Source organism: Crinia signifera, chromosome 12 (assembly GCF_055691185.1).
Source record: "Crinia signifera chromosome 12, ASM5569118v1, whole genome shotgun sequence".
Lineage (NCBI taxonomy): Eukaryota > Metazoa > Chordata > Amphibia > Anura > Myobatrachidae > Crinia > Crinia signifera.
The window spans coordinates 7,929,739-7,946,906 of record NC_139228.1 but is presented as its reverse complement, the minus strand read 5'-3'; the positions used below and the strand labels follow the sequence as shown (position 1 = coordinate 7,946,906).

The 17,168-nt window shown below is 45.3% G+C and overlaps 1 protein-coding gene across 4 annotated transcripts in view; it reads left to right on the top strand.

The window, feature by feature from the left end:
* The window catches only part of LOC146049959 (uncharacterized), a 40,145-nt gene extending 25,267 nt beyond the window's left edge, over window positions 1-14,878 (top strand). For all 4 annotated transcript variants that reach the window (XM_083166669.1, XM_083166671.1, XM_083166670.1 and 1 more), the window contains exons 5-7: window positions 5,241-5,335; window positions 10,845-10,886; window positions 12,162-14,878. In XM_083166669.1, coding sequence (XP_083022795.1) covers window positions 5,241-5,335; window positions 10,845-10,856 — 107 coding nt within the window. In that variant the 3' untranslated portion in view covers window positions 10,857-10,886; window positions 12,162-14,878. The remainder of the gene's footprint in view (window positions 1-5,240; window positions 5,336-10,844; window positions 10,887-12,161) is intronic.
* The last annotated feature ends 2,290 nt before the right edge of the window (window positions 14,879-17,168 follow it).

The window sequence follows — 17,168 nt, the reverse complement described above, 5'->3', positions numbered from 1 at the left end:
GACCGACGCCCTCCCGATTAACTTAGAAAGTTCCATACCCCTCTTGAAATCTATATATAACTACAATTGGCAAGAAAACTCCATAAAATATCTAGGCATACACATACCCCCAAACATGTCCTCTGTTTTTGAGGTTAACCTGACCCCCCTCCTCACCTCCCTTTCCTCCCTTTCTAAGTCCTGGCTCTCATTCGAAATCTCGTGGATGGGTCGAATGGCGGCGTTTAAGATGTCCCTCCTCCCGAAACTAATGTACCTATTTCGCACTATCCCCTATGCCTTCCCCAAAAGGTATCTGCAACTCGCCACCTCTATACTAACGAAATACGTTTGGTCGACCAAACCCCCAGCAATGGCACGTTCCAAAATGTCGATCCCAAGAGCATTTGGGGGCCTAGATCTTCCCGACCTATTCCAATACCAAGCAGCATGTTTGCTAGCGCCAATTAAGCACTACACCGAACGCATTGCCCCCAGAGCATGGGTGACCATTGAACAAACTCAATGCCCCTCGATCCCGATGTCTGACTTATTTAAGATCCCAAAACATCTTAGACCCCCCCTCCCAAACTTACTCCCATCTACGACTGCCACTCTCCACGCATGGGACCAACTGCTTACTACCCTTAGAGCCCCGACAGCCCTCATTTCTACCCTACCCATTACTACAGTGGCAAAGTTAATACCGAATCTTAACCTAAATGTATGGAAAGCCTGCGGTATTACCTCTCTGGGAGACGCCTTGAACGCCCACTCATTACTCCCATTCCCTTCCCTACAAGAAATCTTCCTGCTTCCCGCTTCAGAAAACTACCACTATTTACAAATAGCCCACTGGTGGAAAACCCACTTCCACAACTATCTCCCTTCGGATGCCCATTCACAAGCAGTCCTAGCCCGTTCTTCCGTGACGCACTCTACGGGGGACATCTCCTTCTGGTACAGAACTCTAACAACCCCCCATGAGTTTATCAAAACCTCTGCTCATAAGAAGTGGGAGACAGATTTAGGCGTCCAATTTTCGCCCCTTCATTGGCAACGGATCTTCCTGTCCTCCTACACAATGTCCCGATGCCTCAATCACACAGAGATGCATATCAAACTCATTAACCGTCTCTACTTGACACCCGACCGCCTCCACACTTTCTGGCCATCCTGCTCTAACCAATGCTGGCGACAATGTGGAAGGGTAGCAAACATATACCACACCTTCTGGTCCTGCCCCAAACTCCGGGAATACTGGGAGGAGGTCTTCAAATTAATCTCTACAGTACTCCAAATTACTCTCCTCCCGGAACCGGCTATTGCCCTACTCCAAGTATACCCCCAGGATATCCCATCAGGGAAAACATATGTCCTTGGACACATTCTCATTGCTGCAAGGGCAAATTTAGCCCAGCACTGGAAGCAACCCTCCCCCCCCCCCCTCCTTCAGGTTATCCTAAAAACGAACCACCACTTCCATATGGAGACCGGCTTCCTTTCCCAGTCACTAAAACCTTCCTCTCCACATTCCCGATGGTCCCTTTGGCGCAGATATATGACAGGGGGCGACGGAGCTGGACTCTTCCCCTCTGCATCTCCTGCACAACTGCAGCAGTTCAGCTTGAACGAACAACCCGATTCCCCCCCTCCTTAGGAACATGCTCTAAGAAACTGTTGCCCCCACCTCTTCCCCATACTGTTTATATGATAGAAGTGTTTGTAGTATGTGATCTGGGCCTTATGCCTAAACTCTTATCGCTGTACTGTGCATCCAGACATCCCCGGTGTTATTCTATTTGGTTCGCTCTGTGCAGCGACAAGTTATATTTTATGCTATGCTATGTTATACTGTGTCAGCTGTGATGACTCCAATTATGTTTGTTGTCCAGCCCCTTCCCCTCCCTTTACCCTTACCCTCTAACCACCCCTTCTTCTTTTTGTACCCCATATAACCATTTTGTACCAATAAAAATTTATTGATGGAAAAAAAAAAAAAGTTATATATTAATTAAGAAAAAGATGAGAGAGACCTAGAAATGATTCGGATAGACTGATGTATATTTATACAATGTACATGATACATGGAATATTTGTATTTATAATTTTCTGCATTTTTTTTTTTTGCACTTCAATAAAGGAAACTTAAAAAAAATAATAATAATAATTGTCCGGTTTCTCACATCAGCAAACTTGGACCCATTTACCCCATTAGTCTCTTTCTTCTTATTGTAACACATTTAAATAGATTTTAACCAAAAAAAAAACTTTAACAATTTATTTTACTGAAATTTTAAGAATGTGACCTAAAAGTAAATGTGATTAAAATCAATAAATTGGCGGAAAGAAATATATCTGCCTCCATTAGGCCACCTTGGGCTTCACAGCAAAATGTTCTTGCAGTGTATATGGCTGCAAATGGCAGGGGTGTGGTGTAACACACCAACTGCCGGGACTCAGACAGCAGGGCTAGCGCAACGAAGCCCCTTGCGAGCTTGCCACCTATTCTCCCTCTATGAGAGAATAGCCCCTGTCCGTCAGGATCCCAACTGTCGGGGTTTTAGCAGTCGGGATTTTGACATCGGTGTAATGATGATTTAATCTGTCCTACTGGCAATCACTGGGGGAGAATCCTAGGGTGCTACTGTCTTAGGCTGATCTCTGCACAAGCAGATGTCGGAAGTGATTTCTGTGGTCCGCATCACTCAGGGGGATCCGGGGAGCCAGAGGAGATACGTGTTGCACTGGTGTAGAAAGGATCTCCTCTACATGGTGGGGCACTCAGTGGGCAGACACGCAACTGTGCCAGGAAAGTGGTTATATAAATAATGGTAGTGCACACGCTAAACACTGGACTAGAACCCTTGCCACCTGCCCTTGGAGGGGTTTAATGCATAGGCCCTATGAACGGTGATTCCTGGATAAATGTATATAATATGTCAGTGTTGGGGTGTGGGGCTGCTCAGAGACATCATTAATATAATACTTAAAGCTTTTTAGCTAGTCTGAAGCCGAATACACACGGGCGATTTAACCAGAAGACTTTGACTAGACAGAAGATTATGCAGAATCGCCCTGCGTGGGCGATAGCAATGTCTGGCGTCGCTATTACCCAACCAAATAGACTGAGCAGGCAAGACCATTAGACAAGGCTCTGCACAGTGTATCTGGCTGCTGTACACACAGGCTAGTGGCTGGGGATGGCAGTCATCTGTATCCGGTGGCTACATCTCGATACTGACTAAGCCAAATTGCTTAAAGTGCCCATACACAAAGCGTTTTTCCCGTGCGATGCGGGTGAACGCTCCGTGGCAGCCCTTACTTTCTGTACTAGATTGTATGGTATCTAGTACAAAGCACGCTGCTGTAGCACCTCGCTCCGTGTATGGGCACCTTATGTCAACATCTCCCAGCCCCTTAATGCTTTTTAGTCACTTATGTAACAATTCTAGCACATAGCTTGTACATTTATTAATAGAAAACTTGAAATTGATTTGCCGGGGGCTGTCATATTAGGCACAATACTGGCACTTATCGGGGATCTTGGTTTGCCTGAGATTCCCATTATTGGAAGCCAGGCTTAGGAAGTTCTTCCCCCATATGTGTACTCTGTTATATTACGATCTGTAATGTTAGGAGCTAATCACCAGACTTGAGGACACAACCCGGGTACTCCCGGGTAAGCCCGATGATTGGACAATGGAGTCAGATGACATATCACCTGACCACCCATGTGACCCGCAATACCGGCGATCATATGGGCGAGAATAGACAGAGCCCAAGATGACGCCGATGTGACGCACAGGTCACGTGATGCGGGATGCCGCCCACGTGACCACACGGCGGACCATACAAACTGGGTTAGACAAAGCCCGGGATGACGCCGGGCTTTGTCTGCAATGCGATATGCGGACCACGTGACGCTGGACGCCGCCCACATGATGATGACCGGGGCAGGATTAATATCAAAGGAGGGGGTAACCACTCATGATAATGAGATTGAACAGGTCCAAGATTGGACACAGTATGCACGTGACACCCAGTCAGCACTCTGATTAGTAAACCCTATGAATAAATATGAGCCAGCTGGGACAATCAGGTTGGCCTTGACAAAGCTGTGTTCAGACAGTGAAACGTGCGCGTTGGCATAGACCCAGTCTGAGATACTTGATAGCCCTATTAGAAATGTGATCATCATTCTAAAAGATCCCTATAAGGCAAAGACTATTTGTGGGAACTAAACTGAGTGGAAGGTGCCTGGAAGAGCCCAGCGGTGGGACTCCAGGAACCACCAGCTAGTCCCAAGATATATATTTTATTGTATGCCTTATGATCAGGCTTACATGCCTGCTAAATGCACTCCTGACAGCTACCTAGCTATATATCAGTAAAAATTATATATAAATACTGCTGAATATCCAGCAGATGGCATCAGAGCTCCACCATATATAGACAGTGATAAATCCTGTTATACTATATTGGAGGTGAACTCTGAGACCATCCAGTGCGAAGTGCAGTGTGTATGTTACCATACATATAACAACACACTAAGAAGGGGTCCAATAATTATACAAACCAATCACAGGCTATAATATAAAAAGTTATCTCTCAGACTGGTCTCTGTGTACATTTTAAAACACACTAATTTCTTTCTTTGTACACTTATTTTTTGTGTCTGTATGTCCATGTTTTTACCTTCATTTTTCACTGTTGTGTCAAACTTTCCTTACCAAGATACAGGAAATATTAAATAAAACTAATAAAGGTTATATATTAATTCTGTACACTTTTTCAGTGCGTTCCCCATCAAACAGTCCCTTTTCCTCTTTTCTCTTATACTGTTTTGAAGAAGAGGCAAAACACAGCGGCTCCTGGTCAGTCTTAAGCTGGGTACAGGCTGGACGACCTTCTGAACGATTTTGCCGAATCCGAATTGTCGGAAATACAAAATCAGAATGTCATTCAGTGTATACGCACTATGTCGCTGAATGTGCGCTCCATTGCAGGCTGCTGGAAGCGGTTTTCCGCTACAAATTTAGATGGGCACCATACTGATTGTCTCATATTTGCACTACAAATGTTCGGACGGAGTCTGTTACATAACAATGTAGAGCTGAGTATTGAATCAAATCATCTTCTGATTGGCCTACAGGGAGCTCCCTATTGCTGCACTGTCAAACCTTCTGTATCTGTTTATATTTGACGTTCTCCTGCTAATTTGTTAATAAATGTCTGGATTTTTCCTTTTCGTATTTCAGGTGGCCGTAGAGATCGTACCGCTATTCTAGTGGCGATTGTGGTGTCGATAGTGGTGGTGCCAGCAATATTATTCCTGACTAGGCTATATGGAGACGTAAGTACAAATTGTATGTCTTTAGGGCCTGAATCAGATTCACAACAGGTGTCGTAGTTGAGCGCAAATCGGCAGCATGCGTCGTGGCCGCAGTTCAAACGTCCCAAGGTGCCTTTACGTTGCCATTCACAGAGAGGAATTAGTCGCTGAGTGATTGGAAAAGGCTGTATGGGGGCATAATGGGGAGTATCTGCAAAAACACCGATGTGTCATGAGCATTTTTCAGGGCATGTTTGGGCATGCAATTGTGATCTCGTTTGCATAAAACATGGCTCCAGCGTCGTAGCTCCCGCACCCATTCTGCACGGCTATGCAGAGACAAGGGGAATCCATGTGCCTTGGATTTTTTCGTTGCATTTGCTGAGCAAGTTGTGATGGCTTCAGGGAGCGTCTCTTTACTTGTCGGCGGCTCCTACATTTGCAATGTCTCGCTGTTCTGTCACTACCAAAGATCGTTGCTGTATTGAGATTGCAACTGCAAGTTGCTCGCACACATTTCCTTCAAAGTGCAACTGGAAGGTGCAACGCACAAACCACTAGATCTATAAGATGAGGTCCCATCCACCAAGCCCAGAATTGGGTCAAAATTTGAATCCCTTTTACACATTAATTATAATATTCCTAAAAATGAAAATCTCCATAAGGGGCAGAACTAGAAATGTGTATTCCCCATAGCAAAAATTTGAAAGGACCCCCTGAGATAAGGCATGGTCCTGTCCAGAGATGTACCAGCAGACTCGCCACCTCCCACCGTTCCTGCGGATAGATGTAGATCAGTGGTACAGCAGATGTGCCTGCAGCAGCACACTGCAGTGCTTAGAGAGTTGGAGAAGGAGAGATGGAGCTGGCTGGGACAGAAGTGCCTGCGGGCCTAGAGAGTAGTACGATGTGAGCCGGAGCCGGCTGGGACAGCAGATGTGCCTGCAGCAGTGTGCTGCCTAGAGAGTAGTACGATCTGAGACGGAGGGGCTGGGACAGCAGATGTGCCTGCAGCAGCACTATGCCTAGAGGCTAGTACGAGGACAGATGGGGCCGGCTGGGACAGCAGATGTGCCTGCATCAGCACGCTGTGTATAGAGTAGTACAAGGGGAGACAGAGCTGGCTGGGACAGCAGATGTGCCTGCAGCAGCGTGCTGCCTAGAGTAGTACAAGGAGAGACGGAGCTGGCTGGGACAGCAGAAGTGCCTGCAACAGTGTGCTGCCTAGAGAGTAGTACTGTACAAGCGGAGATGGAGCCGGCTGGGGCAGCACATGTGCCTTCATCAGCGTGCTGCCTAGAGAGTAGTACAAGGGGAGATGGAGCCGGCTGGGGCAGCACATGTGCCTTCATCAGCGTGCTGCCTAGAGAGTAGTACAAGGGAAGACTGAGCTGGCTGGGACAGCAGAAGTGCCTGCAACAGCGTGCTGCCTAGAGAGTAGTACAAGGGGAGACAGAGCTGGCTGGGACAGCAGATGTGCCTGCATCAGCACGCTGCCTAGAGAGTAGTACAAGGGGAGACGGATCTGGCTGGTACAGCAGAAGTGCCTGCAACAGCGTGCTGTCTAGAGAGTAGTACAAGGGGAGACGGAGCTGGCTGGGACAGCAGATGTGCCTGCAGAAACACACTGCCTAGAGAGTAGTATGAGGAGGGATGGAGCCGGCTGGGACAGCAGATGTGCCTGCAGCAGCACACTGCCTAGAAAGTAGAATGATCTGAGACGGAGCGACTGGGACAGCAGATGTGCCTGCATCAGCACGCTGCCTAGAGAGTAGTACAAGGGGAGACGGAGCTGGCTGGGACAGCAGATGTGCCTGCAGAAACACACTGCCTAGAGCATGCGTCCTCAAACTGCGGCCCTCCAGATGTTGTGAAACTATAATTCCCAGCATGCCTTGCCACAGTTTTAACACTCCCTTATAGGAAAACTGTGGCAAGGCATGCTGGGATTTGTAGTTTCACCACATCTGGAGGGCCGCAGTTTGAGGACCCATGGCCTAGAGAGAAGTATGAGGAGGGATGGAGCCGGCTGGGACAGCAGATGTGCCTGCAGCAGCACACTGCCTAGAGAGTAGAATGATCTGAGACGGAGCGACTGGGACAGCAGATGTGCCTGCATCAGCACGCTGCCTAGAGAGTAGTACAAGGGGAGACGGAGCTGGCTGGGACAGCAGATGTGCCTGCATCAGCACGCTGCCTAGAGAGTAGTACAAGGGGAGACGGAGCTGGCTGGGACAGCAGATGTGCCTGCAGCAGCGTGCTGCCTAGAGTAGTACAAGGAGAGATAGAGACGGCTGGGACAGACTGGCCATTTAGAAAGGAAAGCCCTCATTATGCCCAGCCTGTGTAAATGCAGGAGATTAACCTAAAGGGGAAAAGGGTTGCACCGCTAGACGCACACCAGGAAATCTTGTTAAAATGTAAACTTTATTATTGCATTTAAAATGTAAGAGGTTAGTATCCCACAATCTTTTCACATATACGGTAGTAGGGGAGCACCTCCTAGCTTGGGGTGAAATGTTAGGGGTTACAAATTAACATTTACAACATGCAGACATTTAACGTTGTGCTCCAAAAAAAATTAAATGGTGTAGATCAGGCATGTCCAACGTTGGCCCTCCAGATGTTTTGAAACTACACACCCCAGCATGCTTTGCAATAGTTTTAGCATTCTCTAATAGCAAAACTGTGACAAAGCATGCTGGGATGTGTAGTTTCACAACATCTGGAGGGCCAACGTTGGACATGCCTGGTGTAGATAGATGAGTTGGCTGCAAAATGTCTCTTTTTTTGTAGTTTTTTTTTTAGATGTTCCCAAAAGTCTTAGACAAGTACTAATAAACTTCCCGGCCTGTATTGAGCACGGAATATTTTGACATAGATCGCAGGTATTAATATTCCCCTAGAATTTGTAATTCTATCTGCACCTTTTCAAAAAATTTTGAAGCACAACATTAAGGAGGAAATTTACTAAGATGTGTATTTTACTTCACATGTGATATTGCTATGGGCAACCAATCAGAAGCTACTATTTATTTCTTTAGCACCATCTAGAAGATAGTAGACCGGATCTGATTGGTTGCCCTTAGCAACATCACATGTGAAGTAAAATACACATCTTAGTAAATTTCCCCTGAAATGTCTACATGTTGTAATTTGTCAATTTGTAACCCCTAAACATTTCACCCCAAGCTAGGAGGTGCTCCCCTACTACCGTATATGTGAAAAGGTTGTGGGATCCTGCCCTCCTACTTTTTAAATGAAATAATAAAAGTTTACGTTTGACAAGACTTAGGGCCAGATGTATCAAGCTTCAAAAGTGATAAAATGGAGAGTGATAAACAACCAGCCAATCAGCTCCTAACTGACATATTACAGGCTGGGTTTGAAAAATAACAAGTAGGAGCTGATTGGCTGATTGTTTTTTCTCTCCACTTGATCACTTTTTGAAGCTTGATACATCTGGCCCTTACTGGTGTGTGTCTAGCAGTGCAATCCTTTTTCCCCTTTATGTTATTTTAGTATCTTAGTTGCCAGGACAGCACCCCCGCCACAATATTAAAATAAAGGCGGTGGAAAATGCCCCCAAATTAGTGGCATTACATATTTGTGTGCAGATCTCTTCCTTCTCTTTTTGACGTTCATGCAGGAGACTAAGGGGCACATTTATCAATGATCGCATTTACAATGCGATCTGGGCGGAATATCACCGCCCAGGATCGCATTGTAAAATGCGATTACATCACTGGGATGTGTCATCCCTGACACTGCAGGGACAGGGCTCCGAAAGGAGCCCTGTCCCTGCGAAGTGCTAAGCCAGAAGCCGGGGGGGGTCTGCGCATGCGCTGTAATGCGCTGACCCTCGCCAACCCCTCTTACCGCACTGCCCTGCTCAGGCAGTGCGATGTGTAGCCATAGGCTACAATGGGCTATCGCCATCCCAGAATGGCGATAGCCCAGGGGTGCGATGCTGGGCTGCCCGATGTTGATACATTGGGCAGCTTCGCATCCTCCATATGGGGGAGGCGGCCGGCGGCGCTGTAGGGAGGATTGCAGCAGGGATCGGAGATCCCTGCTGCGGTCCCCCTTTAAGACATTTAAGTGAAACTTAATATTTGCGGTTAATCCCCGAAAACGGGATGAATACAGATTATAATGAATCTAGGGGTGTGCTACCACCGACAATTAGAATGCAAGACTTTTATTGAGAGAAAGAAAAAGGATTGTCTTAAGGTGGTGCACCATTTATAGAGAATTGAGTCATAAGATATACCTTTTATTAATTTTATTTAAAAATGAAGAACACGAAATATGACATACAACATGTAACATAAACACAAGTGAAAACAGTGTGTTTAAAAAGCACGTGCGGGTTCCAAGAGCAACTACCTCAATCATGTATTTATCAGTGACACTACTATTAAACTCCTTCTTGTCTTAAAATAATTGTTCGAGGAGAGAGAGGTCAGATTTGAAATCAATTTTATATGTGTTTATATGCACATTTTTAAACAGCCATATTGATAGCTACCTTTATATAGTTCTTTAGCACTCAATATGTTACAGTAGACTGATAGATCAATTAAGTATCAGAGTGTCTGGCGTTATGCCTATTGTATCACTCCTGTTTCAGATACAAATTGGCTACAGTAAAGTCTAAGTAACTGGGTGTTGTCACTCATAAATTTCCCGTTTATCTGGAGTCACTTCTTGTAGTAAGTGCTGCAGAGCGGGCTTTTAGGTGTACATAACCTCTCCTTTATGTCATGGTCAGCTGTGCTGATGTAGCAGTAACAGTATGGAATTAAGACAACGCCGCAAATTGAGTGCTATTTTGTGGGTTGATTAATGGGTCTAACGTCCTCCTCTGCGCCGTTTACCTACTGGTATTTATATCACCGCGGTCGCAAGGGGACACTCGGACCGAATCAGTTAAAGTATGCCCCGTATTGAGACAGGCGCTCCCTGAAAGGGAGATAGCTATTACAATAAGAGACTGACGGACGTGGTCAGTCTTTCCCCGTGCTGCCGACCTAACACACTGGTCGTTTGCGGCTAGCGGGGAAACCGCCTGTACTCAGTCCGATGGTTAGCTATCTGCGTGCACTCCCTGTCCAGGGACAAATGCCGCAGTCAGCTTGCCGTACGGCGTTAGTCCTGCCCTGTGCCACTGTCAGCTTGTGCTGCTGCTGATGTGGTCTTGGGGTGACTCCTGACGAGAGGCTGCTAGTTACATTAGAGTCCTGAAAAGGACTGTTAAGTACATTCAATAAACACAATAAACAGGTTGGTAGTGCTCGAGGAACGTGCGCACGGCTGGCACTGTTTTCACTTGTGTTTATGTTATATGTTGTATGTCATATTTCGTGTTCTTCATTTTTAAATAAAATTAATATGTTGTTTCCATCTGTTTGTGAGCCAGAATCAGGCCCTATATCTGGATATTTGTATCTTACTGTACATGTCCTGTACGTTCATCAACACTTGAAGCCACAATATGCAAATATCATTTTAATTTGCCTCGTTTTAGAAGTTGCGATGAGGACAGAGAAAATAATCCTCATCAGTGCAGGTAAGTGCCGTCTCCCACTGCCCTTCATGTATGATACATCCTTTGTACAAAGTAGAGGGGACACCATGAAGGTCGACATACATTAGGTCAATGAGTCGACACATGAAATGGTTCGTCATGGCTAAGTTCAGAAAGTCGACGTGGGGTTTTTCACCCCTGTTTTTTTTTGTGCCGACAGGCGGTATTTCGTACCCTACCATCCACTAGGGTGTGGAGGGAGAATATAATAGTGTGCCGAGCGCAAAGCATGGCGAGGGGACGCGGTACACTGATATAGTGTCCATGTCGACATACGTCGACATTGGGGACAAAAAAAGTGAAAAACTCATGTTGACCTTTTCTATTGTTGACCTTCTGACCCTGTTGACCTTAGCCATGTCGACATATTTCATGTGCCAACCCTGCGCAGAGCTGCACTTGTACCTGAAGTATCTGTGGACAATGACACCCTCCCCCAGTGCCTGCCATGCTGCTGATTGGTCAGCCCAGCCGTACCCGCCAGCCTGCAGCTGCAGGCATTGGAGACCATGGAATGATGTGGTGCGTACACGCAAAACTAAGACACTCTCAGGTGTGTGTCCTGGAGGGGAACATGGCGGGCAGCTGACATCCGGTGATGCCAGCTGCCTGCCCCCCCGGCACCCACGTTGCTGTGGCTGCTTTCACACAGTGCATGCACAAATGAAAAACATTGCGCTCCCGTGCAAATTCTCATGGGAGCGCATCAATCAGATCACCCTCATTTGCAGCGGCTTAGGGAATATAAGCAAGTAGTTATTACCTGTCCTCCCGGCCCCCAGAGGCTACAGGGAGCAGGCGGTAAAAAGTGAAGCTGTGATGTTACATACAAATGTAATTATGTATTACTAAATGACTTCCGGTTTTAAAACTTTCTTGTCTGGACCCTATTGACACAAATACTTATTTTCCCTTTTAATGGATATTTTATAAACTTTGTCAGTCCAGTCCAGGGTGTGGATAAGAACTGTTTCTTTGGGCTGTTCATTATGCACAAACTCTAGATCAGGGGATCCCAGGTACTCCCCATCCCCCCCCCCCCCTCCCCTCCCCCCCAACCCACCACGCTGTGTGGATGCGTGTAATGTTACGTAGGTGAGTTTCCCGGGTCAGTAATTCTCTTCCAGACAGAATTCCTCAGTTAATGTCCTATTGAGGGGGCTTGAGTCGGCAACCACTGCTCTAGATGATCTGTTATCACTATAGAGATGTTGTTAAAGTTATGTTTACTTAATTTTACTATTTTTATCTTTTTAGGTTAAAGCGCAGAACACCTTTTTGTGCCCAGATTGCAGCTTGGGTAGGATAGTAATCGGTGCTTGGTCATGAAGTGTTCTGCAGCGCTGCATGCTTCATTAACTGTGCAACATACCCACCCCTGTTCCCTGCTACCCTATGTTACCTGTAATGGTTCTTTAGGGAGCATCTCTCCCCTGGAATCCCCACCACTTTGTTAAAGAAGGTGTTAAGCTGCCCATACATGTGCCGATCCCGGCATGCGTTCTGGGCTTAAATAGCATCCATCACATCGCATTGCATGCCTTGTGCATGCAATGCGATGCAATGTGATGAAAAGCAAGTACAAAAAGTATGTGCAGCACATAATTTTTGTACTGTGCGATGAGGTGCTGCGGAAGCGCGCACCTCAAAGCACACATTGCACCGCCGGGATCGCAGCGTGTATGGGCGGCATTTCAGTTAGACATATGTGCAAGGACTCTGCTTGTTAATACAAAGGGTGGGGGTTCCCCACCAGATTACTATTACAGGTAGGAAGAGGGGGTTTAGAGCATGGTACCTTTTTTATTTTGAAAAGCTGCTTGAAAATGTTTACAAAGTAATACAATCACCCCATCAGTTAAATATTACCCATAGTGCATCTCTCAAGAATCATCAGACGGAAGTTGCTGAGCTTGCGGGCCCGGTGCCTCGCTACGCTGGGCACACTAATTAATTCTCCCTCTATGGGTGTCGTGGATTCCGGCAGCGGGATTTTGAACGCCGGGATTGTAACTGCATCCCCCTCTTGCATGCAGCAAAAAGACAGCAGTTGTTAGCAAAAATCACTGCGCTGTGTTAATGGAAATTTGATTAATTAGTCATTTTATGGTCATTTGTTCGTGTTAGAGACACATCGTGGAAATATGGCATTAATACTTATATTTCCCACCTCTGTTGCAGTGTGTGAGAAATAAAAAGCTGGTTTGATAAAAGCAGAAAGTTTATGCAAAGGCAAAAGAATTGTCTCTATGTGGTGCACCTAAAAATTTACACAATAAGACGTAACTTTTAATAAATCTATTAAAATGAGTAGCGAAATAAAAGACACATATTACATACTAGAGATGTGCGGGCTCGGATTTCAGAGATCCGAGCCCCCACGGACGTCATCATTCCGAGCCCGATTCCGAGCAGCGCTCGGAGATTCCCGCCTGACTCGGTCCGTCCGCGTGATTAGAACGTCATCTCCCGGCGTCGGATTTCGCGAGGCTTTATAAGCGGCTGCCGCGCCCCGCCATCTTCACTCTAGTCAAGTAGTGGGTTGGGAGAGGCTGTGTTGGTGCTGCTGCTGGGGCTTAAACTTGAGGTTGACCTTGAGCTTTTGCAATCGCTGGTGCTGTCTATCAGTGCTGCTGTGTAGTAGTCTAACTGTGTACTTGTAGTACTACTGTCTCCTCTGTGCGATCTACCTCTGGTGTGCTGCTGTGCTGTAATTATTTTATTTGCTGGGGCTGTCTCCCTCAGTGCTGCTGTGTACTATGTTCTCCTCTGCTTAGGAGAACAGTCTAACTGTGTACCTGCCTGTAGTACCACTGTCTCCTCTGTGCTGGGGCCTACCTCTGGTGCTGTGCTGTAATATATATTATATGAATAATTAATTATATTATATATAGTCCACTGGTGCTGCCTGCACTGAATCTGCCAGTATTATTTAGTTACTCAGTCCACTGTTGCCACTGACAGTGCTACTGCCTACCTAGTGTACCTACCTAGTAAATACTAGGCTGCTACAGGTAAATCTAATTTAATTCAAAAATAGTTACATGCTGCTGGTGCACTGACGTGTGCCACTGCCAAGCAGTACCTAATAATTAATTATTATAAATTCTGCTGGTGCACAATAGTAGTATTGCTGACGTATCTATCTACCTGTCTTGTGCCTAGTAGTACTGTCTTATCTACCTGTCTGGTGCCTAGTACTGCCATAGCTCCCGTCTGGTCTGGGGCTCACTGCCTAATACTGCCGTATCTACCGTCTGGTCTGGGGCTTACTGCCTAATAAATACTGCCATATATCTACCTTTGTGGTCTGGGACTCTCTGCCTAATACTGCCGTACCTGTCTGGTCTGTGGCTCACTGGCTAATACTGCCGTATCTACCGTCTGGTCTGGGGCTCACTGCCTAATAAACACTGCTGTATATCTACCTGTGTGGTCTGGGGCTCACTGCCTAATACTGCTGTATCTGTATAACTGCCTGCTGGTGCATACCCACTGACATATATTAATTGCACTCCAGTGGCGCTGTCCTGTGCCATAACTCCGCTGCAGTGCCACTCTTACATGATCTACGTGTTTGTGCCGCACACTTGTGTGGCTTAGCATAGTTATCCAGCTACCTCGGTGCAACCTTTTGCCCTAAAAACAATATTGTGATGTGTTCAGAATAGACTGGAAATGAGTGGAAATGAATGTTATTGAGGTTAATATAGCGTAGGAGCAAAAAAAAACACCCAAATTCTGCGATTTTAGCTGTTTTTATACTTTTTTAACAAAAAAATCAGAACCCAAAAAAATCCAAACACAAAACACTTAGGAGGTGTTTCGCCAAAACCCATTAGAACCCAAAACCTCAAGGTAATCAGAACCCAAAACCCGAAAAGTGGCCGGTGCACATCTCTAATACATACATACATACATACATACATACATACATACATACATACATACATACAATGTTGACACGGACATGTGTTGAAAAGGATATTTCTACCCTCACAACGTGGGGCGCCAAAACCCAAATATGGTATTAATGCATTCAATTATTACTTGAATAGTGTGAATATAATGCTTTTGTCTGTTTTAACGGTTTATTTACTGAGACCGCTGATATATTTCCTACTTCTGCCTACCGCCACTAGCTGAGATATTGGACATTCTATCCAATATTGCTCCGCAGCTTAAAGGAGTACAGCTCATTATTTAATGCGCATCCTCGAGCACAGTCACCTGTGAAAAGTATTAAAAACAGACGAAAGCATTATATTCACACTATTAAAGTAATAATTGAATTCATTAATACCCTATTTGTGTTTTGGGGCCCCACGTTGTGAGGGTAGAAATATCCTTTTTATCACATGTCCGTGTCAACATTGTATGTATGTATGTATGTATGTATTATGTGTCTTTTATTTGGCTACTAATTATAATAGATTTATTAAAAGTTACGTCTTATTGTGTAAATTCTTATGTGCACCACATAGAGACAATTTGCATAAACTTTCTGCTCTAATTACATGTCCAGTGGTAGCACACCCCTGTAGCAAAGATATAATCCTCTCACTATGGGTACCTAGGGGTCCACCAATTATACCTATACTATCACTAACCTGTGCGATTAACTCTCTCTTTTGTTTGGTTTGATAAAAGCGCACTTGTGCACAGGTGGCCACCTGAGGTAATGGTCTTGTAAGACTGTTCCTTGGTTCGGTTAGCACTCCATCCAACCAAGGAAGAAGATATAGATGGCCATTGAACAGACACCCCCCGGGTGGCTGACAATGATATAATTGGTACCAGGACGGTCCCCTGGCGCGTTTCTCTGCCTCAAAGCAAGTTGTCGGCTTCCTCAGAAAGTATGTGTGTTGTTTAGTTGTATTGGTCTGCTTCAAATAGCCCGTGTTATTCCGCCGCGTATACGCATAATCTGCTCGCTTCCGCAATTCACGTCTCGTTGCCGATGAAATTTGCAGGTCAAAACGCCCAATTAACCCACCATGATGTTACGGGTTGGCAGCGTGGAGTTTGCCGATAGGCCGTTGTGCAGGTGAATTGCCGTGTATGGTAGTACCCCTGCTGCATTGCTGATTGAGGAGAGAGGCGTTTTCTGGTTTGTTGTGGCCTGTCATACTTTATGTATGTATGTATGTATGTATGTATATTTATTTATAAGTTACTCCTTTTATGTACAGAACTTTATGTAAACAGAATGACACTACACTATGTACATTAAATATTTTTGTGCCTTTTATGGATTGTGGATTCTTAATTAAACTACAGAAAATCACCCTGCTGGAGGACTGTTTGTGGAATTATTTCAAGTTATCAGACCAGCCTTACATTTCCATTATTAATTTTATGTACGGGTCCACATTATTAATATCTGCTTTTTTTATCTGTTGTCTATGTATAATGACACTAGGAGGCGCCCTTGTCTTTGTTTCATGTGAGGTCATTGATTGGTGCCGCAGTGGCTTCTATCAGAGCAGACTTTATACACACCTGATTTGGTGGTAAGTTTGGACTATGAAAGTTACGCCACACACCCCGTACTCTAGAAAGAACTCTCTGCTGCAGAGATGGCCGTTACATTCCAGATTCAAGTCATTAATTGACAAATTCCGGATTAGAACCATCATAGGTGGTGTTGGATTAATGTCTTCCTTCCCTCATGCACAAATCTTAAGTACTAGTTACCAGCCCATCAGAATGATGAATAGCATAACAATAAGGTGCGCGATCAGCAGCTGGGATGGGAATTGTCGTTCCTTATTATACAATGCAAATAATAAATATATACCAGTGCGGGCTGTAAACCCAAAATAGGTCAATAATCAAGACTATCATTATCACAAAAATGTTTATGCACTAAAAACCTGTATATAAACTATATTTCTCATTAAAGTGACAGTTATGTATATAATTGCACACAGCCACTTTGCAGGTTGTCACCGGAAGTGCAACTTTAATCATAAGATGATTGTGTCTGTAGCAGGGGTGCATTGCACATAATAGGTATAGACTATTCCTGGAGTTTGCATTTGTACAATAAATAAGTGCATTTGATTGGGGTAGTTACAGTGGTTGTTGGCTTTCAGTCTATATTAAACATACACACACACACACACGCACATATATGAGAAGCCAGAGACTTACTCGGTGGCTGTGACGTCACACACCCTACCCTAAAACACTTTGGCACACCTACTTTTTCCTGGGCACGCCTACTAAATGACCGGTTCCCAGACCCCTACTTCCTGTCAA